General features: G+C 39.9%; 1 protein-coding gene across 1 annotated transcript; it reads left to right on the top strand.

The window, feature by feature from the left end:
• The first annotated feature begins 7 nt into the window (after positions 1–7).
• On the top strand, positions 8–26,050 carry LOC129812989 (neuroblast differentiation-associated protein AHNAK). The gene is made up of 7 exons (XM_055865074.1): positions 8–374; positions 11,919–11,968; positions 12,117–12,227; positions 12,320–12,406; positions 12,539–12,680; positions 12,951–13,114; positions 13,221–26,050. Exons 1-7 carry the CDS (start codon positions 320–322, stop codon positions 23,328–23,330), a joined length of 10,719 nt encoding a protein of 3,572 aa, XP_055721049.1. The 5' UTR covers positions 8–319; the 3' UTR covers positions 23,331–26,050.

The raw sequence follows: 26,050 nt of genomic DNA, 5'->3' as shown, positions 1-26,050 counted from the left end.
TAGAAGAGCCCTGCGTCACTCCAGTGTGGACTGCTCCGACTGTGGATGCTGCAGAAATCCCTCTGTCTCGCCGGCCGCTTGTTTGTTCGCTCACTCCTTCACTCTCCTCTCTCGCTCTCTCTCTGGTCCTGCGACTCATCCCTTCCAGCTGTGACTGACTGAGAGAAGGCAGTTTGAGGCAGAGGCTGCAGTTCCAGTCCTGCCAGGACAGGGAAACTGCCAGAGCTCATCAGCAGCCAGGGCAGGGCCGCTGTGCTGCCGACTGCCAGTCCCAGGACAGGACCCCCTCTCCCTCCCAGGACCCCGGTTGACCGAAGATATGTGCGACTGTTTCAACCTGGGCTTCCCCAACTGGCATGGCTCGCTGGGCACAGGTGGGTATCCCTCTCTCTCCTATCTCTGTTTCTATCGTTGTCCTCAACTATTCCTTGATTCAGCGCTAGAGCTCAGCATGTGAGTGAGTGTGTTGGGAGGCTGCTGCTGCTAAGAGCAGAGTGCTGAGTCGTGTTGCTGACCTGCTGCTTGTCTGCTTGCCTGCAGTGTGTGGATGGGTGTGTCTGCAGTGTGCTGCCTGGGTGTGCCTGCTGCGTAGGGATGAGCTTGATTTGTTTACATGAGTTGATGTACTTTTTTCTAGGTGTATAGTTATTATCCAAGAGCCCAGGCAGAATGTATCAAATGATGAATGCACAGTTCACCATCTGTCATTCACAATGTAAACTTAACTTATTTAAGTTTAATATAGACACAAATTCTGAAGGCTGAACTCATTGAAAGTTTGTAACATAGCCCATGTTTGCTTGAACCATTTAAAATGAATTCAGTTTTGCAAGCATTTCTGGGAAGGTTAAAAAGTAATTGATCTTTTGTTGAAATTGTGATAATAAAACTTTCCTTTATGATCACTAAGAATATGTTGTGCCTTTCCAATGTTAGCTATGGATTTGTATTTTCTTTAAATGCTAGATTTGTGGACATTGTTATTAGATTTTGATCATTTAAATTATTTTGTCCTTGACATGTTCAAATAATGTTTATTTTTGCATATTATCTTGACTTAAATAATTACATTTTCTTGACTAATGCAGTGCATATCATCTCAATGTTATTCTCTAACATAATCTGTAAGGGTCCATCCCACTGGGCAAAAGCTGATTGAATCAACATGGTTTCCAAGCCATTTCAACAAAGAACATCTTTGTGATGACGTTGAATCAATGTGGAAAACTGATTGGATTTACAAAAAGTCATCAACTTAAGGGAATTGTGTATTTTTGAACCTATCTTTTAGCCTAAATCCAATGACAGGGTGACATTTTTTGTTGATTTCACTTTGAATTCATGTTAGTTGACAACTCAACCAAATGTTAATCAAAACTAGATGTTGAACTGACGTCTGTGTCCAGTGGGATAATATTACAACATGAACTGCCCTCACAAAAACTGTGTAGATGCGTGAATCCAACTGGGCTCTGACCAAACAACTCTAAGTGACTACTTTCCCAAAGATGGTGGAGAAGATTGCCTGTGTCTGATGAATCTATGTTGACTCAAGGATTTGTTTTACACCTATCTGTTTGTAATTAGAATATCTGGAAGCTTTAGCTACCTTTCACCACTTTGTAATGCACACTGGGTGGACATAACTGTCCTGAAAGAACTTCCGTTATTTATTTGAACAAATGCATTTGTAATCTTTTTACACAACACACTATTGTGAATTTCGCATTGCTTTCTGATTGATTTTGTATGCATTGTGGGGCAGGTAGCCTCGAAGTTAGAGTGTTGGGCTGGTTTGAATACCGGAGCCTAGAAGGTAAAAATCTATGTTGCTGTGCCGTTAAATAAGGCACTTAACCCTAATTTCTCCTGTGATGCCCCTGGCTGTGACCGCACTCCCTGTGGGTGTCTCAGGGGGAGTTGGGATGTACAAGAAACACATTTCCATTACACACTTGTGTGTAACAGGACAAATATAAGCATTCCATTTACAATGCAGTATTTAGTGTATCATACTTTTGTACAAAAAGTGCTTTACTTGGGCACAGGTTCAAGGTTATGGAGGAAAGTGAATTCCTAGGTCTGGGAGGGACTGAAGCCAAAATGGGGCAGGGATGGGGATGATCTAATAAGATATAAGTGCCCTCTCCCCTGAGCAGAGACCTGTGCCAAATACTGGCCCAGATTTACTGTAATAGATGGTCTACTCAGCATTAGAGCCCATTGAAAGTCCATTTAAGATATCATCAACGATATCATCAATTATACACCATATACATTGTCAATCTCTTACAGACAGTCTGGGGGATGTTGTTGACTTTTATAGACACATTATTGTACTTTGCCCCTTTGTATAGAAGTATTCAGCAGTACAGGTCCCATTAGAGGGTGGGTATTCACTTATTGTTTGCTTCTAAATGTAATATATGCATGGACACGTACTCTCTCCCAGTGGGGCTATTTTTGGTACTAGTATTGGGAGGGCATCATGTGAGAATAGGGCTTAATTCTGATAGTTGAATTCCAAAACCATTATGAAACTCCTGCCACGTTCGGTGAGTATCAATTCAATGTTGTGGCCTGCTAGATTGAAAGCATACGGGATCACAGTCCCATGTCCACATAATCGTGGGGAGAAATCCAACTCTGTTTTTTTCTCCCTGTCAGAAATCTGATTATACTTTAAATGCAAACAAACCACCCCCCAGAGAAAGGAGCTTGTGTCTCTTATAAAATTGGATAAGAATCATGCCCTGCTTCCCTGTAAACGAGGGACATGTAATTAATTATGCTAATGTATTTGACTAATGAGCTCAGGGTCCTCCCAGGGCCTATGAGGATGAAAATACACTCTAATGGCTGTAATAAGGGTCATGGGTCAGCTGGTTATGTTCAGAGAAGATGTTTGATAAAGTTGTTATAGGAAAAAATGATGCAGTAGTGCTCCCGGTTTTTATTATTACATTATTTATTTCAGTATATATAATTACAAAATAGTTATGTAGCCACTGTTGATACATATCAAGGTGCAATCCCATTTATTAACAGGAAATTGCACATCAACCAAATTTCAATCAATCAAATGTATTTATAAAGCCCTTCTTACATCAGCTGATGTCACAAAGTGCTGTACAGAAACCCAGCCTAAAACCCCAAACAGCAAGCAATGCAGGTGTAGAAGCACGAGGTGTAGAAGCATGACTTTTTATTATTTGATGTTGGCTCTGTTTAAGACTGAGAGTAACAATTAGTTTTACAGCCTAACACGTTGTTCAGGGAGGAGACTGAGGCCCATTCCCTAGCACATTAGCTAGCTAGACGCAGCCTTGAGGGTGACCACACCCAAAAACAATGGTGCAGTTGCACCCGACGTGAGTCATGCTAGATTAACTCAATGAAATGTTCCAACATATTCCCTTTACGGTTTTGTCAAATCTTTACAATGTAAAATCTTTTGCTATTATAAAGTAATAGTCATATAGATTAATGTGTTTTGAGTCCTGAACAGCAGAGGACAAACAGAGCAGAAATGTGCAGACAGTACGTGTCTGTGAGTTGGGCCCTGTCCTTGAATGGCCATTGATTTATGGTATTACCTGATGGAATGCAGAATTCATTATTTGGTCCCACTTTATATGTGTCACTAAAACAATGTGTTTTACACAGTAATTACATTGTCATGTACGATGTGGTTAGACATTATTACAGATTACTTACCCAACTGCTATAATTGTTTGTGACTTGCACAATTTTAGAGATGTGCAAATACATTTGAACATTGAGGGGACCTTTTAAATTGTACAGTAACGGAGAGTTTGCTGACAAATCTAAGGCCTGCAAAAGGAATCATTTAAATGTGTAATCACATAAAACTCAATGTACAATCACACACCAACAATAAAACTGGTTACCTAACTACACCTGCCTACAGTATGCAATTACTATGTCAACACAGTTTGTAGGGACAACTTATATAAAGTACGGCAGACAGTGAATTCACTTAGATTCTTTTAGTGTGTCACCTTTCTGCTGCACCCATATGACAAATATTTGAGTAGGGAGTTTCTCCACGCTAAGTGCCAGTCTTGGTATGAGGAATATATGCCAGCCCCTGCCAACAAAATATAATATAACATGAACATCAGCAATTCTGGCTATTTTTTTATTGCGATATCAATTTGGAATTGTTCAGGATTATTTCAAGTATGCCCTTCCATTCAGCCCACACAGGGAGAGTTCCCTTGTTCCTCAGAGAACACAGAGTCCACTGTCTCTCTCCACAGTCATGACCCACTCCATTATTACCCTTCTCTCTGAACATGTATACAGTGTTTGCTGAAAATCAGTCAATCTGGAGAAAAAAGTGTGTAAAGAAGTCTCTGTGAGATGAGAGTGGAAATGACTAAATACTGTAAAGTTGACATAATATTTCTATATTTATAGCTGCGGTGTACATCCCTTGTATGAGTGGAAAGGGTTATATACAGATATGTATTTTGGAGAACATCCACACCTTCATGAGAAGTATTTAAAATATGATTTTCATCTCCAATCCTAGGATTTGGCAGACTGTCCCCTGCTGTGTGTTACTCATACTGTTACAAGATTGATCTAGAAGGCTGAGGTGCAACTGAACTGGAACCCAAAAAGTGGGCAGTATCCACCCTTCATCAGAGGCTGGTTGCTCCTACTCTCTTGGGAGCAAAAACATAGCAGCTATGTTGAGAGTTTCATTCAGTCTGTTGGTTGGAATGGTTGAGTGGAATCTGTCTGAGGCGGTATTAAATGGATAAAGCAGGTTGCTACTTTAGCTTTAAGGGTGAGATATTTCCTTCAGGTAAGCCCTCTTGATATAAGAATTTCTCCATGAAAGTGTTCTTATGTGGTTGAATTAGCCTTGGCTGAACCTGTGTTGGACAAGCAAACATAGTAGTAGTAGTAGTTATTTAACTAGGCAAGTCAATTAAGAACAAATTCTTATTTACGATGACGGCCTTCATAGGGTGGAAAAAGTGCACAAAGATGAGCCGGCCAAATCCGGGCCGGTTGTGATACAGCCTGGATTCAAACCAGAGTGTCTGTAGTGATGCCTCTAGCACTGAGATGCAGTGCCATAGACCGCTGCGCCACTCGGGAGCAGACACTTTGATGGCTTCTTTTATTGTCTTGACTGCTGGTGTTGACATCATGATTATTATGGACTAATGATGATTTTTACATTTCACAACACTAGCTATGTTTCCATCTAATTGGCAACCGATTTTCATGCGAATATTCTAAAATCTGCATGAAGAAAATATGTGCATTTTCCCACTAGTGTTGTGTTTCCACCAAACGGGCTTGTTGCGAATGAAAATCAGTGTGTGATGACGTGGTGCACAAAATATTGACTTTTTTTGCTTACTTTTTAATTTACCTAAATAAAAATTGAAAGTTCAGTGTGTTTCCATCCTATATTTAACTCTACTGATTTTTGTCACAATAGTTTTGTCACAAAAACTATTGCGTTAAATAGCAAATGTGCCTACTCTAGTCTTGGCATATGTGCTCTAGCCAACAGCTAGCAGATACCCTACAGTGAGGGTAGGCTGTGTGGGTAGGCTAGTCTATATGATGAGATTATTATGGATTAGAGTGAGAATATTTTTATTTGTCAAACGGCAGTAAAGCATCGATCATCAAGTCACCAGAATAAGACCCTCGATATTTATTGAAAAGGAGCATCAAGCTCATCATCGTGCACTTTCTCCACCCTATGAAGTTTATCATAATTTATTTCATCTGTAGCCTAATAAACTGCATGGTTTTACGAGTCATAGTGGGAGGACCACACCATATCATTGCGTGACTCAAAGTTGACTTCAACATGATGGTTATTATATCAATATTTGCCCATGAAGGGATTTCCACTACCATTTCTCGCATATTTAAAATTGTACCGAAACTTCCTGTTTCTATCACAGTGGTCGTGAGTTTTTTTTTATATGGTATGACTTTACTCGCATGAAAACTGTGGATGGAAATGTGGTTAATGTCTAGGCCGGACTCTAGGCTGTGGAATGTCAGAGGCAAACATAGTGAATCTCTTTTCAGTGTGGCAATCTTGCTAAATGCTTAAATTGTTTCTCAAATACCATCAGGTATTTATAATTTAGTTACATGTATAGTGCCTTCAGAAAGTATTCACACCTCTTGACTTTTTCCACATTTTGTTGTGTTACAGCATGAATTTAAAATGGATTAAATTTAGATTTAGTTGTCACTGGCCTACACACAATACCTAATAATGTCAAAGTGTAATTATGTTTTTCAAATTAATAAAAAATGAAAACCTGAAATGTCTTGAGTCAATAAGAATTCAACCCCTTTGTTAGGGCAAGCTAAATAAGTTCAAGAGTACAAATGTGATTAACAAGTAACATAGTAAGTTGCATGGACACTCTATGTGCAATAATAGTGTTTAACGTGATTTTTGAATGACTACCTCATCTCTGTACCCCACACATACAATTATCTGTAAGGTCCCTCAGTCGAGCAGTGAATTTCAAACCAGGTTCAACCACAAAGACCAAGGAGATTTTCCAATGTCTCGTAAAGAAAGGCACCTATTGGTAGATCTGTAAAAAACAACAACAGTCATATCCCTTTCAGCGTGTTGAAGTTATTTATTACACTTTGGATGGTGTATCAATACACCCAGTCACTACAAAGATACAAGTGTCCTTCCTAACTCATTTACCTGAGAGGAAGGAAACCGCTCAGGGATTTCACCATGAGGCCAATGGTGACTTTAAAACAGTTATAGAGTTTAATGTGTGTGATAGGATAAAACTGAGGATGGATCAGCAACATTGTGGTTACTTCACAAAACTAACCTACAGTAATTGACAGAGTGAAAATAAGGAAGTATCAACACTACCGGTCAAAAGTTTTAGAACACCTACTCATTCAAGTGTTTTTCTTTATTTGTACTATTTTCTACATTGTAGAATAAGTGAATTCATCAAAACTATGAAATAACACATATTAATAATGTAGTAACCAAAACAGTGTTAAACAAATCAAAATATATTTTATGTTTTAGATTCTTCTTGGCATTCTCTCGACCAGCGTCACCTGTAATGCTTTTCCAACAGTCTTGAAGGAGTTCCCACATCGCTGAGCACTTGTTGGCTGCTTTTCCTTCACTCTGCGGTCCGACTCATCCCAAACCATCTCAATTTGGTTGAGGTCGGGGGATTGTGGAGGCCAGGTCATCTGATACAGCACTACATCACTCTCCTTCTTGGTAAAATAGCCCTTACACAGCACGGAGGTGTTTTGGGTCATTCTCCTGTTGAAAAACAACTGAGCCCAAACCAGATGGGATGGCGTATCGCTGCAGAAAGCTGTGGTAGTCATGCTGGTTAAGTGTGCCTTGAATTCTAAATAAATCACAGACAGTGTCATCAGCAAAGCACCGCCACATCATGCATGACACCTCCTCCTCCATGCTTTATGGTGGGAAATACACATGCAGAGATCATCCGTTCACCCACACTGCGTCTCACAAAGACACGGCGGGTGGAACCAAAAATCTCCAGTTTGGACTCCAGACCAAAGGACAAATTTCCACCGTTCTAATGTCCATTGCTCGTGTTTCTGGACCCAACTAAGTCTATTCTTCTTATTGATATCTTTAAGTAGTGGTTTCTTTGCAGCAATTCGACCATGGAGGACTGATTCACACAGTCTCCTCTGAACAGTTGATGTTGAGATGTGTCTGCTATTTGAACCCTGTGAAGCATTGATTTGGGCTGCAATTTATGAGGCTGGTAACTCGACATTTTCCATATTGACTGACCTTCATGTCTTAAAGTAATGATGGACTGTTGTTTCTCTTTGCTAATTTGAGCTGTTCTTGGCATAATATGGACTTGGTCTTTTACCAAATAGGGCTATCTTCTGTATGCCCCCCTCCCCCCTACCTTGTCACAACACAACTGATTGGCTCAAACACATTAAGAAGGAAAGAAATTCCACAAATTAACTTTTAACAAGGCATACCTGTCAATTGAAATGCATTCCAGGTGACTACCTCATGAAGTTGGTTGAGAGCTTGCCAAGCTGCCATCAAGGCAAAGGGTGGCTATTTGAAGAATCTCAAATATAAAATATATTTTTATTTGCTTTACACTTTTTTGGTTAATACATTATTCCATATGTGTTATTTCATAGTTTTGACGTCTTCACTATTATTCTACAATGTAGAAAATAGTAAAAATAAAGAAAAACCCTTGAATGAGTTGGTGTTCTAAAACTTTCGACCAGTTGTGTACATAATACAAATATTCCAAAACATGCATCCTGTTTGCAACAAGCCACTAAAGTAATACTGCAAAAAATGTGGCAAAGCAATTCACTTTTTGTCCTGAATACAAAGTATTATGTTTGGGGCAAATCCAATACAACATATTACTGAGTTACCACTCTCCATATTTTCAAGCATAGTGGCTGCATCATGTTATGGGTATGTTTGTAATTGTTAAGGAATGGGGAGTTTTTCAGGACAAAACAGAAACGGAATGGAGCTAAGCACAGGCAAATTCCTAGACGAAAACCTGGTTCAGTCTGCTTTCCATCAGACACTGGGAGATGTATTCACCTTTCAGCAGGACAAATCTCCACGCTAACCTAAAATACAAGGCCAAATCTACACTGGAGTTGCTTACCAAAAAGACATTGAATGTTCCTGAGTGGCCGAGTTACAGTTTTGACTTAAATCTACTTGAAAATCTATGGCAAGACCTGAAAATGGTTGTCTAGCAATGATCCACAACCAATATGACAGCGCTTGAAGAATTTTGTAAAAAATGATGGGCAAATGTTGCACAATCCAGGTGTGGAAAGCTCTCTCAGACTTACCCAGAAAGACTCACCGCTGTAATCTCTGCCGAAGGTGCTTCTACAAAGTAGACGTATTGGCTAATTGGGGTCTGAATACTTATGTAAAACATATATTTCTGTATTTCATTTTCAATACATTTGCAAACATTAAAAACACGTTTTCACTTTGTCATTATGGGGTATAGTGTGTAGATGGGTGAGGATTTTTATTTATTTAATCCATTTTGAATTCAGTCTGTAACACAACAAAACATGGAAGAAGTCAAGGGGTATGGATACTTTCTGAAGGCACTGTATGTGCAGTTTAATACTGACACACTGACACAGCACTGACACATGGTCATGTTTAAAAAGTTGTTCTACTGCATAGTGTGACTCCCTTTGAACCACCTGAGCCTTGATCCTCATAAGGTACTTGCTAAGGGAATGACACACCCTTTCAATAGGAAGTTCCTACACATAGTGTATGTCACGCCTGCTCCCGCTCCCCCTTCCTGGCGCTCAAGGGCGCCAGGCTGCCCATCATTACGCACATCTGTCACCATTGTTACACGCACCAGCGCTTCTTTGGACTCACCTGGACTCAATTACTTTGTTGATTGCTCCTTCTATATCTGTCTGTTCCTCGGTTTGATCCCCGTGTCAGCATTATTGTTGTTATGTTTCCCCTGTCCAGACGCTGTCCTTGTTTGTTTCATGTCAGTTATTTATTTAACGTTCACTCCCTGTAATTGCTTCTCGTCTGTCAGTGTCTGTCCTTACACTGTATACACACAAACTCACAAGCAAACAAAGAATTGTATACACAGCAATTCCCTATTACTTATCGCTCAAACTAACCAGCATGTTTTCAAGTGTGGCATACAACGTCAATTAATTTACGATTCAAAAATATTGTGAATGTTTTCATACATGTTTTGGGCTCTCTACACTTTATTGCTTGCAATGTTTTGACCAGAACACATCAAACATGTTTACTTGTCTAAGTCAATCAATATCACACACAACATCTCAGAATGTAAACTCAGCATTGGATAATACTGAGCGGGGAACTTGTCTCACCTGTAACAAAGCATTTTTGATAGACAATCTTGATTTTCACGTCAACATGAAAAGAGTTTATTCAACCCCACTGCATCTTCTGATTTTATGAGATACCACTGCTTTTCACCGCTGCAATGATCTGACCAGTGACTTACAGTAGGCTTATTGTGAAGCTTCAGTCCAACCATGAGGTACTCAGCAGCTAATATGATAACATTGATAGCATTATTTGTTCTTGAATATTTGTTTTATTTCTCAGAAATGGATACTCAATTGGCATCAGCACAGGGGTAACTTGACAATGGAAAATATGATCACAGTATGATTGTCTATCAAAGATGATAATAATAACAATCACATTGATCCGGATGATACATTTTGAAAACGACACTCCCTTACCTACTGTACACTTCAAGGCAAATTTTGAGTTAAATCTCAAGATCAATAGAGTGGATCACTTAACAGGCAGCTGTGGAAGCTGGTTCCTTTGGGAATTCTTGCCAGGAAGAACTTCCAATAATCTCCTCCTGGGCTTTAGTATCTCTAAAGAACTCTGATACCCTGGTCAGACAGGGAGGGAGGGACGATCATCTGAAATATTTTGATAATGTTATATCCCGATAATATTCACAATAGATGTGAACAAAACATGGAAATCTTCTCCAATACCTGGTTACCTAATGAGAGATATTCTGAGGCTTTATTTTTTATTTTATGTTACTTGGCGTTAGTCTATTTTTGTTTTACCTTTACTGGTATTTATGTAAGAGTTGATACTGAAGTGTCCTATGATTCCTTCCCTTCCTCTTGAAAGACTTGTTCTTGGCCCTGGAGCCCTTCAATCCAAATGACGGTTAAGATTTTAAGTTGCAGTTTCTTTTCATATTTCGGCAAGTCAGTTAAAAACAAATTATTATTTACAATGACTGTCACGTTCGTCGTATGAATCGGACCAAGGCGCAGCGTGGTATGCGTACATTCTTCTTTATTTAAGAATGAACACTGAACAAACGAACAAAATAACAAACTGAACCGTGAAGCTAATATGAGTAGTGCATACAGGCAACTAAACATAGAACAAGAACCCACGAACATAAAAGGGAAAATGGCTACCTAAATATGATCCCCAATCAGAGACAACGATAAACAGCTGCCTCTGATTGGGAACCATATCAGGCCACCATAGACATACAAATCACCTAGACCTACAAAAACCCTAGACAATACAAAAACTAACGTACCCACCCTAGTCACACCCTGACCTAACCAAAATATAAAGAAAACCGAGATATCTCAGGTCAGGGCGTGACAATGGCCTACCAAAAGGCAAAAGGCCTCCTGCGGGGACGGGGGCTGGGATAATAAAACAATTAAAAGATATGTATAAATGTAGGACAAAACACACATCACGACAAGAGAGACAACACAACACTACAAAAAGAGAGACCTAAGACAACAACATAGCAAGGCAGCAACACATGATGACACAGCATGGTAGCAACATAACAACAACATGGTAGCAACACAACATGGTAGTGGCACAAAACATGGTACAAACATTATTGGACACAGACAACAGCACAAAAGGCAAGAAGGTAGAGACAACAATACAACATGCAAAGCAGCCACAACTGTCAGTAAGAGTGTCCATGATTGAGTCTTTGAATGAAGAGACTGAGATAAAACTGTCCAGTTTGAGTGTTTGTTGCAGCTCGTTCCAGTCGCTAGCTGCAACAAACTGAAAAGAGGAGCGACCCAGGGATGTGTGTGCTTTGGGGACCTTTAACAGAATGTGACTGGCAGAACGAGTGTTGTATGTGGAGGATGAGGGCTGCAGCAGATATCTCAGATAGGGGGGAGTGAGGCCTAAGAGGATTTTATAAATAAGCACCAACCAGTGGGTTGCAACCATTTGAGAACTGTGGTGGTTTACCTTGAACTAAATATGCTCTTATTATTTTTCTCTTTTTATTCTTTATTTTGAGTAGGGTCCGGACGAAGGCTGAAGGGACCAGAGCCTGACACGGTGGATGATTCAGTGAGTGGCTCTACTGATATGGCAAACCTATTGTTTGCATTGGTGGACATCATGTGAATACTAAAGACTATGGGAAAGACACCCAACTCATTTGAATTAATCTCCATATAGTAACAAAAAGAACTTACTTTTAACATTTTTGTTGTAGATATGTGAAGAGCCATCTGAGTTTATAGAGGGGGAGAGACCTCGCCCTCAAGGATCCTCCCCTGTAGATGAATACCCTGAGACTGACAAATACAAGGACAGTGATAAACAGGTACACAATGCTGTATATTTCATCCAATCATCATGTTGACTTGCAGTGTGGATTTTTGTCAGACCGTCTGATTTCTTTAACATTCATTTTAGGGTGGAGGTGGGAGTGGCAAAAAAGGAAAGAGAGGTTTTGGGTCCCTGTTTGAAAAGCGCTCCCCTGCCAAGATGAGTCAACTGGAGGTCAGACAAGTCTGCATTATCTTTAACTCATGGAGAAGCATGGCTTCAGGTTTTCATTTGTGGTACATAACATGTTGGTATTTCAACACTTCTCATGTTTTTCTTTCATTATTTTTTTTTGTGTAAACTCAGAGCCCAGAGTCAGGAGTGATTGTGAAAATGGCAAAAGAGACATGTGCCGAGGGCCTTGTTGTAAGTGGAGGGAAGGAGGGAATCTTCATCAAGGAAGTGAGGCCAGAGTCACCAGCTTCAAAGCTTCTTAGTGTACATGAGGGTAAGCAGACAAACAGCTCATACCATGTTCTTTCAGACGCTGAACCAAAAAAGTAGCCTATAGACCAAAAAGTTAACCTGAAAGCAAAGGACATATCGGTGAAATGTGGAGTGAAATGGGTTAAATGTGAAGTAACAGAGCCAAGGTTGTTTTTGCTATCCAGGGTAAGAGACTCCCACATTTTTGTCTTTGAATGATCGTATATGTTAGAGTTCTACAGTTCAAATGTTGATTTATTGGTATTTCTATGTCTTCCTTTTGTTCATTCAGGTGATCAGATACTCAGTGCCACTGTGTATTTTGACGATGTTACATATGAAGATGCTCTACAGATATTGGAACATGCCCAGCCTTACAAGATGGAGTTACTTCTGAAACGCAAACCAATGAAGACATCCACCCTTGAGAGTGAACCAGCCCTTGAAATCATCCAAGTAACTAACACTATGTTCTTTTTCTGGATATGTAGATTAGTGTTATGTCTTTGGCTCTTTTTCTCCTTCAGCAATCAATCAGCTATTCACTTTTATTATCCTACAGGTGGAAGAAGGTTCCTCTCCGGAAATGAGGGGACATTCAAAGACAAAAAAGCATGGTGACCGAATCTCTTGGCCCAAGTTCCCCTCCTTCAGCAAAAGTCAAAAGTCCCATTTTAAGAGGTCTCACAGTACTTCAGAGGCAGATGATAAGAGGAAGCTGGAGCTTAGCCCTACAACAAGTGACACAGAGTCGCCAATAAAATCTCAGGAGGCTGTTATGGGAAAGACAAAGAAGCATAAGATAAAGATATCAAGCATGAAGATGAAGGGCCGCAAGAGCATGTCTGTTGAGCAGCCGGACCAGAACATACACATACTAACTGTAGAACGTGTAGAGGGTATGGAAAACCAACAGAGTCAAGATGACATACACTCACCGGATGGTCTAGAGAGTGCATCAGTAGATACATCTCAAGTATATGTATTAGAATCAGAATCTGAAAAAATTGAATCCACCAAGATAAGAAATGAATGCATTCTTCCAAACCTGGCAGGCTCTGAAACTAAACAACACAAGGTAGAACTCATTAGTCTGGACAAAACTTTGAAAACCACAGACATAACAGTTGCTCTTGCTGATCAAGAAAGTCCCTCAACCAAGAAATCTCCAGAGGGAAAGAAAAAGAAGAAAGAGAATAAAGAGAGGTCAGAACTAAAGTTTACATTCAAGGGAAATGAGAAGAAAGACAAACACAAGCAAAACATACCAGTAAAATTATCACTAAAAAGCCTGAAGACACCAAGAGCAGATATGATAACATCTGATCTGTCTGCACATGACAATACATTGCTGAGCCCAACAGTAGTATCACATACGGAGCTGGAGGAGTGTCAACTCCCAATTGAGATCAACACTCAAGTAATCATTAATGAGAGTTCAGGGAAAACCCTACCCTCCACTGATATGGAAATGAGCATGCCAAAAGTAGACATCTGCCTTGACATGTCAGATATAGGACTTATCAGGAAATCCCCTCAGATTAGACAAGAACAACACTTGAAAGAAACATATGTTAAAACTGATGTGAATGCACAGGAAATTAGCATACATGCTAAGCTCATCAGTATTACATTGGAACCTGACTCGCAGATGGAAATACAAGCTTCAAAGTTACCTACAGAGAGAAGCATTGATGATGTTTTAGCACAAATTGGTACAAGATCTGCTCCCAAATTTAAACTGCAGAGGGTGGATCCTGCTGACTTTGTTACTGACAAACCCATAAAAATGACAGACGTGAAGATTGTAGAAATGGACGTGAAAGGACTTACAGTTGAGGATAAGGGTTTAAAGATACTTCCAAGCCGTGAGGATATTGAGATCCCAGGCATAGAATATGCATCATTAACTAGCATCAAGGCCCCAGTGATAAAACAGCCTAAAACAGCATTCACTCTTCCTGTTGAAGAAATCCAGGCGCAGACTGTACAGATGGTTATAGACGTTGATAGAGTTAAAGACGCTGTCTCCAAATTGCCAGGGTTCAAGCTGCCGAAGGGTGACATTGCAGGCCTGCCTGGTCATCAACAAATCACAATGACAGACGTGAATACAGAAAGAGTAGATGCCACCCTATCTAAAATCACAGACATAAAGGCACAGTTGGACACGTATGTCAAAAAGAGTGACATAAATGCTTTACCAGAAAAGTTGAGCAGGAGCTCAGTTACCACATTCAAATTGCCAAAGACCCAACTTTTTGATCTAGGTGCTCATGAACCTATTACTATGACAGAAATAGACGATACAAAAACAAAACAGGAAGCTGGAAAGACCAATGAAGATGAAATCCAAATTGAACTCCATAAACGGGAGAACGTAGAGAAAGCTGGAATGGAAACTATACAACAAAGAAGAACTCCCAACAAAGTGGAAAAGGAAAAAGAGACTGGTAAAATTCTGGAGCCTAAGTTGGCAGTACCAGTACCTGAGGGGCCAACCATCACATCTGAGGAGAGAAATCGTATACCTGCCACTTACACTAAAGGATTAGATAAGAAGTCAAAGAAAGCAAATATTTCAATGCCTAGGTTTGGAATAACACAAACGGATATTAGATTCCCAGACATTGGGATTGGACTACCAAAAAGAGACACCTCGGTGGAAAAGAAGGATGAGGTCAAAGATGAAAGCAATGCATTGCACCTTGAAATGAAAATGTCAGAGGCTGAAATTAAACTCAACAAAGTACCAGATTCGGAATATTCCACTATCAAAACTCATGTGACAGACCATCAAACACCTACAATACGAACTTTATGCTCAGAAACAATGCCAGAGGTACCTTCATCTGACATTAAAGGAGCAGTTATGGGCATTGATGTCCAATCTGTTGATGTCGGGAGAGCAGACATCCAAATACCGGATGTTGAAGTCGAAGTACCCTCCGTTGAAGTTGAAATACCAAAAAAAGTTTATAAAGATATTGATGTGAAAATTAATAAACGACAGATATCATTCCCCAAAATTGGAGTTAAAGCCCCAGAGGATGATGTTAGTGTGCTAAAACCAGACATCTCTCTTTCCGAGGGAAACATGGAGGTCAAATTGCCTGAGGTGGAAATTGAAGTTCCAGAGCTTCAAGTCGAAGTGAAAGATACTGTAGGGTCCCCCTCAAGATTTAAAATCCCAACTTTAAAATTCCCTAAATTTGGAACAGTTGCTCCAATCGTCACAGTAGAGTTACCTGATGTGGACAAGGATATCAAACTTCATGGAACTGAAAGACCAGAACCCAAGCTGTCAATATCAGGAAAAGTTCATGCAGTTGACTTTGAGAAACAGAGTTACTTTAAAAAATCTAGTGTTAAGATCGCATCTATAGATGTGGATGTGAAGACTAAAGGACTTGAACTGGAGGGACAAGGAAGTGAGTTTAAACTGCCAAATCAGGGAATTTCATTACCAAAAGTAAAAGGTCCTGAGATCGATTTAGGTGTATCGAAGAAAGACATAGATGTCACTTTACCAGAGACCAACGTGGAGATCCAACCACCTGATGTTGAACTCAAAGTGTCTTCTGGTGATGTTGAAATGCCAGAGGGAGCTGCTACAGAGATTGATGTGAAAATGAAGAAGCCCCGGATGTCATTTGGATGGTTTTCAAAACCAGAAGTGAAAGCACCGGAGGTTGATGTCAGTCTTCCAAAGGTGGGCATTTCGATTCCAGAAGGAAAGGTGGACTTCAAAGAGCCAGAGGTGGAATTTAAAGCTCCAGAGAGTCAAGTTGAAGTGAAACATGATATTGAGCTTCAGGGACAAGGAAGTAAGTTCAAACTACCTAAATTTGGAATCTCATTGCCGAAGGTTAAAAGTTCTGAAATTGACTTAAGTGTGTCAAAAACAGATGTAGATGTCAACTTACCAGAGAGAAGAGCAGACATCCAACTACCTGATGTTGAAGTCGGAGTGCCCTCTGTTAAAGTTGAAATACCAGAAGCAGTTTCTAAAGATATTGATGTGAAAATAAAAAAGCCCCGAATGTCATTCCCCAAATTTGGATTTTCAAAACCAGAAGTGAAAGCACCTGAGGTTGATGTCAGTCTTCCAGAGGTGGATATTTCTCTTCCAGAGGGGAAGGTGGAGATCAAAGAGCCTGAGGTGGAAATTGAAGCTCCAGAGATTCAAGCTGAGGTGAAGGATACTGTAGGCTCCCCCTCAAGATTCAAAATGCCAACTTTAAAATTCCCTCAATTTGGAGCAGCTGCTCCAAACATCACAGTAGAGGTACCTGATGTGGACAAGGACATCAAGGTTCATGAATCTGAAATTCCAGAAACCAAGCTGACAATGTCAGCCATTAACATTGAAAAGCCAAGTGTTGACCTTAAAGGCCCATCTATAGATCTGGATGTGAAGAGCAAAAGACTTGACATTGTCACTTTACCAGAGGCCAGCGTGGAGGTCCAACCACATAGCACTGAACTCAAAGTGCCTTCTGGTAAAGATGAAATTCCTGAAGGAGTTGCTACAGAAATGGATGTAAAAATGAAAAAGCCACGGATGTCATTTGGATGGTTTTCAAAATCAGAAGTGAAAGCAGCGGAGGTTGATGTCAGTCTTCCAAAGGGGGATATTTCTCTTCCAGAGGTAAAGGTGGAGGTCAAAGAGTCAGAGGTGGAAATTAAAGCTCCAGAAAATCAAGTTGAAATGAAACATGGAATTGAGCTTGAGGGACAAGGAAGTAAGTTCAAACTACCAAAATTTGGAATCTCATTGCCGAAGGTTAAAGGTCCTGAATTTGACTTAAGTATCTCAAAGACAGATGTAGATGTCAACTTACTAGAGAGAAGAGCAGACCACCAACTACCTGATGTTGAAGTCGGAGTGCCTTCTGTTGAAGTTGAAATACCAGAAGCAGTTTCTAAAGATATTGATGTGAAGATGAAAAAGCCCCGAATGTCATTCCCCAAATTTGGATTTTCAAAACCAGAAGTGAAAGCACCTGATGTTGATGTCAGTCTTCCAGAGGTGGATATTTCTCTTCCAGAGGGGAAGGTGGAGATCAAAGAGCCTGAGGTGGAAATTGAAGCTCCAGAGATTCAAGCTGAGGTGAAAGATACTGTAGGCTCCCCCTCAAGATTCAAAATGCCAACTTTAAAATTCCCTCAATTTGGAACAGCTGCTCCAAACATCACAGTAGAGGTACCTGATGTGGACAAGGACATCAAGGTTCATGAATCTGAAATTCCAGAAACCAAGCTGACAATGTCAGCCATTAACATTGAAAAGCCAAGTGTTGACCTTAAAGGCCCATCTATAGATCTGGATGTGAAGAGCAAAAGACTTGACATTGTCACTTTACCAGAGGCCAGCGTGGAGGTCCAACCACATAGCACTGAACTCAAAGTGCCTTCTGGTAAAGATGAAATTCCTGAAGGAGTTGCTACAGAAATGGATGTAAAAATGAAAAAGCCACGGATGTCATTTGGATGGTTTTCAAAATCAGAAGTGAAAGCAGCGGAGGTTGATGTCAGTCTTCCAAAGGGGGATATTTCTCTTCCAGAGGTAAAGGTGGAGGTCAAAGAGTCAGAGGTGGAAATTAAAGCTCCAGAAAATCAAGTTGAAATGAAACATGGAATTGAGCTTGAGGGACAAGGAAGTAAGTTCAAACTACCAAAATTTGGAATCTCATTGCCGAAGGTTAAAGGTCCTGAATTTGACTTAAGTATCTCAAAGACAGATGTAGATGTCAACTTACCAGAGAGAAGAGCAGACCACCAACTACCTGATGTTGAAGTCGGAGTGCCTTCTGTTGAAGTTGAAATACCAGAAGCAGTTTCTAAAGATATTGATGTGAAAATGAAAAAGCCCCGAATGTCATTCCCCAAATTTGGATTTTCAAAACCAGAAGTGAAAGCACCTGAGGTTGATGTCAGTCTTCCAGAGGTGGATATTTCTCTTCCAGAGGGGAAGGTGGAGGTCAAAGAGCCTGAGGTGGAAATTGAAGCTCCAGAGATTCAAGCTGAGGTGAAAGATACTGTAGGCTCCCCCTCAAGATTCAAAATGCCAACTTTAAAATTCCCTCAATTTGGAGCAGCTGCTCCAAACATCACAGTAGAGGTACCTGATGTGGACAAGGACATCAAGGTTCATGAATCTGAAATTCCAGAAACCAAGCTGACAATGTCAGCCATTAACATTGAAAAGCCAAGTGTTGACCTTAAAGGCCCATCTATAGATCTGGATGTGAAGAGCAAAAGACTTGACATTGTCACTTTACCAGAGGCCAGCGTGGAGGTCCAACCACATAGCACTGAACTCAAAGTGCCTTCTGGTAAAGATGAAATTCCTGAAGGAGTTGCTACAGAAATGGATGTAAAAATGAAAAAGCCACGGATGTCATTTGGATGGTTTTCAAAATCAGAAGTGAAAGCAGCGGAGGTTGATGTCAGTCTTCCAAAGGGGGATATTTCTCTTCCAGAGGTAAAGGTGGAGGTCAAAGAGTCAGAGGTGGAAATTAAAGCTCCAGAAAATCAAGTTGAAATGAAACATGGAATTGAGCTTGAGGGACAAGGAAGTAAGTTCAAACTACCAAAATTTGGAATCTCATTGCCGAAGGTTAAAGGTCCTGAATTTGACTTAAGTATCTCAAAGACAGATGTAGATGTCAACTTACCAGAGAGAAGAGCAGACCACCAACTACCTGATGTTGAAGTCGGAGTGCCTTCTGTTGAAGTTGAAATACCAGAAGCAGTTTCTAAAGATATTGATGTGAAAATGAAAAAGCCCCGAATGTCATTCCCCAAATTTGGATTTTCAAAACCAGAAGTGAAAGCACCTGAGGTTGATGTCAGTCTTCCAGAGGTGGATATTTCTCTTCCAGAGGGGAAGGTGGAGGTCAAAGAGCCTGAGGTGGAAATTGAAGCTCCAGAGATTCAAGCTGAGGTGAAAGATACTGTAGGCTCCCCCTCAAGATTCAAAATGCCAACTTTAAAATTCCCTCAATTTGGAGCAGCTGCTCCAAACATCACAGTAGAGGTACCTGATGTGGACAAGGACATCAAGGTTCATGAATCTGAAATTCCAGAAACCAAGCTGACAATGTCAGCCATTAACATTGAAAAGCCAAGTGTTGACCTTAAAGGCCCATCTATAGATCTGGATGTGAAGAGCAAAAGACTTGACATTGTCACTTTACCAGAGGCCAGCGTGGAGGTCCAACCACATAGCACTGAACTCAAAGTGCCTTCTGGTAAAGATGAAATTCCTGAAGGAGTTGCTACAGAAATGGATGTAAAAATGAAAAAGCCACGGATGTCATTTGGATGGTTTTCAAAATCAGAAGTGAAAGCAGCGGAGGTTGATGTCAGTCTTCCAAAGGGGGATATTTCTCTTCCAGAGGTAAAGGTGGAGGTCAAAGAGTCAGAGGTGGAAATTAAAGCTCCAGAAAATCAAGTTGAAATGAAACATGGAATTGAGCTTGAGGGACAAGGAAGTAAGTTCAAACTACCAAAATTTGGAATCTCATTGCCGAAGGTTAAAGGTCCTGAATTTGACTTAAGTATCTCAAAGACAGATGTAGATGTCAACTTACCAGAGAGAAGAGCAGACCACCAACTACCTGATGTTGAAGTCGGAGTGCCCTCTGTTGAAGTTGAAATACCAAAAGCAGTTTCTAAAGATATTGATGTGAAAATGAAAAAGCCCCGAATGTCATTCCCCAAATTTGGATTTTCAAAACCAGAAGTGAAAGCACCTGAGGTTGATGTCAGTCTTCCAGAGGTGGATATTTCTTTTCCAGAGGAAAAGGTGGAGGTCAAAGAGCCTGAGGTAGAAATTGAAGCTCCAGAGATTCAAGCTGAGGTGAAAGATACTGTAGGCTCCCCCTCAAGATTCAAAATGCCAACTTTTAAATTCCCTCAATTTGGAGCAGCTGCTCCAAACATCACAGTAGAGGTACCTGATGTGGACAAGGACATCAAGGTTCATGAATCTGAAATTCCAGAAACCAAGCTGACAATGTCAGCCATTAACATTGAAAAGCCAAGTGTTGACCTTAAAGGCCCATCTATAGATGTGGATGTGAAGAGTAAAACACTTGAAATTGTCACTTTACCAGAGGCCAGCGCGGATGGCCAACCACCTAGAATTGAACTCAAAGTGTCTTCTGGTGAAGTTGAAATGCCTGAGGGAGCTGCTACAGAGATTGATGTGAAAATGAAAAAGCCACGGATGTCATTTGGATGGTTTTCAAAACCAGAAGTGAAATCACCGGTGGTTAATGTCAGTCTTCCAAAGGGGGATATTTCTCTTCCAGAGGTAAAGGTGGAGGTCAAAGAGTCAGAGGTGGAAATTAAAGCTCCAGAAAATCAAGTTGAAATGAAACATGGAATTGAGCTTGAGGGACAAAGAAGTAAGTTCAAACTACCACAATTTGGAATCTCATTGCCGAATGTTAAAGGTCCTGAAATTGGCTTAAGTGTCTCAACGACAGATGTAGATGTCGACTTACCAGAGAGAAGAGCAGACCAACTACCTGATGTTGAAGTAGGAGTGCCCTCTGTTGAAGTTGAAATACCAGAAGCAGTTTCTAAAGATATTGATGTGAAAATGAAAAAGCCCCGAATGTCATTCCCCACATTTGGATTTTCAAAACCAGAAGTGAAAGGACCTGAGGTTGATGTCAGTCTTCCAAAGGTGGATATTTCTCTTCCAGAGGGAAAGGTGGAGGTCAAAGAGCCTGAGGTGGAAATTGAAGCTCCAGAGATTCAAGTTGAAATTAAACATGATGTTGAACATGAGGGACAAGGAAGTATATTCAAACTATCAACGTTTGGAATGTCATTGCCAAAGGTAAAAGGTCCTGAGATGGATTTAAGTTTATCAAAGAAAGTCATAGAAGTCACCTTACCAGAGGCCAGCGTGGAGGTCCAACCACCTAGCGTTGAACTCAAAGTGCCTTCTGGTGAAATTAAAATGCCCGATGGAGCTGCTACAGGAATTGATGTGAAAATGAACATACCACAGATGTCATTTGGATGGTTTTCCAAACCAGAAGTGAAATCACCTGAGGTTGATGTCAGTCTTCCAAAGGTGAACATTTCACTTCCAGAGGGAAATGTGGAGGTCAAAGAGCCTGAGGTGGAAATGAAAGCTCTGGAGAGTCAAGTTGAAATGAAACATGAAGGTTTATCAGTTGATGGAAAACTACAAACATCAGAGATGGCATTCAAAATGACAACATTCAAATTCCCTACATTTGGTGCAACGTCAAAGGTTGTAGTCGATGTCTCTGATAAAGAGAAGGATATTAATGTGCCTGGGGTAGAAATTATAGATCAACTACTTGGAGCTTCATTACAAATTGATTTACCGGAACACGGGGACACAGTTGACATTAAAGGATCTAGAGAAGTACAGTTACATGATGCTGGATCTGAAAGGCACTCAGTTAAAGGTGGAATGGCAATAGCCGAAGTGGATGTTCCTGAAGTTGAAGTTTCAAAACTGACAATTGATGATAAAGGCAATGGGTCCCCCAGCAAAGGTCAAGAATCACCCAGTAAAGGTCAAGGCTCGCCTAGTAAATTCAAACTTCCAAGCTTCAAAATGCCCAGATTGAGCATTTCAAAATCCAAACCTGAGAATGAACATGATGATATAAATCCAAATGTTATTTTGGAGAATTATGAGATTCAAGTGAAACCACAAGAACCAGAGAAATCCCCAAAGTTGACTTTGACAACATTTGGGGAGGTATTAAGAAGCATTGATGTTGAATTTGATGTTCCCAAATTAGAGGAAGTGGAAGAGAAGCTCACAGGCTCAAGGGAAGATATAACAGCCTCAGGGAAAACCGAACTAAATGCTCAAACCAGTGTTGAAACCCAGTCTATGCATAAAGAGGAAGAAGCCAAAGAAAAATCTAAATTTGGGTGGTTTAAGTTTCCCACAGTTGGACTATCTTCTTCAGAATCTACCAAGACTTTAGAAAAATACACTTCTGAGAAAGAAGGAAGTGAGAAAAGCCCTGACTCTGTGGAACAGGACGTCAGCTTGACCTTTTCAGTACACTCATCGGATGCTTTTGCAGATATTAGTTCAACAGTCACAAGCGAACAATTTGGTCCATCATTGGCCTCTCCAACCAAAGTCACAGTGAAATACTCTGACTCTATTGCCACTGAGGTACAGGGTGATGTCATCACCTCCACAGCAAGGACAAAATTGATCGCCTTTGAACCCTACTTGGCAGAGAAAGTCACCACTCCAATGTCCTCCGGAGTTTCCTCCTCATCAGTGGACACCCTAAAATTGGAGTCTGGTACACATGTCAGCACATCCAATATACAAGCAATACCAGACACACAGAAGGCCACGCTCTTAACAGATTTTGGATTGCAGACAGGGACCGCTGGAGTTTCTTCTGCATCTTGGTCAGTGGACGACACCAACAAAACACAGAGTAAAGGGCAAACAGTTATTGAGAGGCATGTAGTTATGGAAATGTCAGGCACTGACAGGGAAACGGTTTTCATAACCCAAAAAGTTACACATGTGTTTGGGGCTGAGCCCATCTCAGATGAAACAGCCTCATCTATCAAACAGATGAAAGACACTATGCAGTCTGAGAAAATGACATTTTTTGATGGGGCTGAATTGGAGTGACTGGGAGGAATACAGTATGATAAATCCCTCCATTGAGGAGTAATATCAGTCAGATTATTATTGTGCTCTTATTAATTGTGCTTTAATTTATGACCAAGTTTTAATATATACAGTTCAATGTTTTGAGTGTTTACCGAGTACACTATATAAGTTCACAAATTGGCATACAAGCCCATGATACAGGTAGCGATGTAAAAGCCAACTTTGTCACTTCAATGTAATTACTACCACTGAGATCAGGTCAATTCTACAGTAACAGAGTGACAGCAGCTAGGTTTCCATCCAATTGGCGACAGATTTTCATGCGAATATTCAAAAATCTGCATAAAGAAAATATGTAATTTTCAAAATACATAAATCATCCCCGTATGATGCAATCTGCAGCATACAGGGATGATTTCTATATTTTGAAAGTTACATATTTTGACAATTTGATTGCTGATAAGCAAAACATTTTGGGACTATGTCAACAATGATCTAATGAAACAAATACCAAAAGTTCGTTTCTGGGTGGAATTTTTCTTTAAGTTTATGCATTAACTCAGAATTATTAAAGTTAGGCATTAACTCCAAATGGTTAAGGTAAAGGTTAAGGATTGTGACAGACATAAAACAAAAATATTTAAAAAACTTTCTTTCGCTGGATTCGAATACGCAGCCTTTGGCAGATGCTTTACACATCGTCTCCCAACTTCCTCAGACATGAATGGTCATCCAATACTGACATCTATCGGGTGACTTGCCTCTTCCAAAGTCATGGTGGGTGGACCACACAATAGCATTCAGCCTGGTCTCATAGACTAGACGAAACATAGTAAACGCAATTACAGCATACAAATTAGTTTGGTATGGTTACATAAGACAGAAGGTTACATAAAGCAAAAACAAATGTAAGGTGGCTGGTCGGGGTGGGTGTATAACAGGAAAGTCTAGCAACCGAAAGGTTGTCTGCTTGAATCTTATCATGGACAACGTTTGCATTTTAGCTAATTATCAACTTTGTAACTACTTGCTACTTTGCTACTACTTAGCATGTTAACTAACCCTTCCCTAACCTTAACCTTAACCCTTTAACCTAACTCCTAACCATAACCCTTAATCCGTAACCCCTAGTCTAGCTAACATTAGCCACCTAGCAAACATTAGCGCTAACCACCTAGCCACCTAGTTAACATTAGCCACAACAAATTGGAATTCTTCACATATCATACCTTTTGCAAATTCGTAACATATTGTATGATGTGTATCAGATATACATTTACTATGTTAGGTATACCCCTGAGTTCAGGTTGCAGCATCATGTGACTCCAATTGACTTCAATATGATGGTTTTTATATACAGTAAATATTTGCACATAAAAGCGTTTCCATCACCATTTCTCGCATAATTAATTTTACCGACACAAAAAGATCCCACCTTGTCTAGCTTATTTAGTTTTGTCAAAAAAAATAAGTTTACTGACAAATTTGCTATTTCCATCAGGCCTGTTGTGAATTTTTTTTATCTGACATAGGCTACTTTCTTCGCATAAAATCAGAACATTTTACAAAAATAAATTTACTTGAAGAACAGTGCAAATGCAAAGTTTTATAACAGAATGAGAGTTTCTGCCTCATTCTGTTACCAGCATTTTTGGTGGTTGTTTCCTGGTTTGCAGAAATTGTAATAGTTTGCCTAATTTCAGTTTGTGACAAAACAAGCATGTACAGTGTAGAGAATCATTGTACCATCTAAACCGCTGTGAAATATATTTCCATAACTAAAAATAGAGCATTTTCAGCTGTTTGAAGCTGGTGTACAAAACTGGAAGTATAAGACGCAAAAACGAAAAGTAAGAACTGGAAGCATAGAAATAGCGCACATAGAACAGATCTACCACTTCTTGCTTTCAAAGAAAAGGACAGATCTATAACTCACATTTAGATGTGAATTTGGTCCCGTTGCCCAAACAGTTACGTAATGCAGCTTTAAAAGTAGTCGTTGTGCATAGAGTTGTATAGTTTGTTTAACTTTGCAATCATTGATTTTGGTTTGACATACATTTTAAAGTAAAATATCTGAGTCTCAGTGTCACTCTGTTACCATGGAATTGCACACCACTGAGACCATTGCTGTTTTTAGACATCTCTGCAAATTGTTTTGCTGTACATATAATGAAGAGGAACTTGTTAATCCACTGCCATATGCATTTATGAATGACCTCTGATGTCTGCTCTTTATTCGACTTCTGGGCAGCCATATATAGATATAAGGTATAAATGATTATGAGTCTGAAAAAATGAATACGTAATGATATACATACAAACCATGCAACATTAATAGAACAACAACAGAACACATTTAAGGAACTATTAAAATCTGTACACTTAATACCATGTAATACATTATGCTAAAATTGAATGCTTGTAATCACAGTAAAAAGGAGAAAATATATATTGATGCAACTATATTTTGATTATAATGATGCCTAGATTTGATTTGCAAAGTATTTTTTGTGCAAAGTAGAAACATTTTAAAGCCTATGTAAATAGTTGATTTATTCATTTATATTGTAGAGGTTGTATTTGTTACTCATAAGGTACTGTATTAGGAAAGGAGAGGGGATTCTAAGGCAAACTGTCCTGGCTGTCACTTACTTTGATTGTTGCTCTTATTCTGCACTGATGTAGTCAATGTACTTGCAAAACTATACATAATAAATCTTCTAAAATATTAAGAA

Source organism: Salvelinus fontinalis, chromosome 16 (assembly GCF_029448725.1).
Source record: "Salvelinus fontinalis isolate EN_2023a chromosome 16, ASM2944872v1, whole genome shotgun sequence".
Lineage (NCBI taxonomy): Eukaryota > Metazoa > Chordata > Actinopteri > Salmoniformes > Salmonidae > Salvelinus > Salvelinus fontinalis.
The sequence above is the reverse complement of the archived record's forward strand: the minus strand, read 5'-3'. Positions and strand labels throughout refer to the sequence as shown.

What these genes read in the sequence shown, in the direction of transcription:
- LOC129812989 (XM_055865074.1), top strand. Translation starts at nt 320, where the DNA reads ATGTGCGACTGTTTCAACCTGGGCTTCCCCAACTGGCATGGCTCGCTG. An exon ending in GCATGGCTCGCTGGGCACAG is followed by an intron (nt 375 to 11,918) that starts GTGGGTATCCCT and finishes TATTTTGAGTAG; the next exon opens with GGTCCGGACGAAGGCTGAAG. An exon ending in CTGACACGGTGGATGATTCA is followed by an intron (nt 11,969 to 12,116) that starts GTGAGTGGCTCT and finishes TTTTTGTTGTAG; the next exon opens with ATATGTGAAGAGCCATCTGA.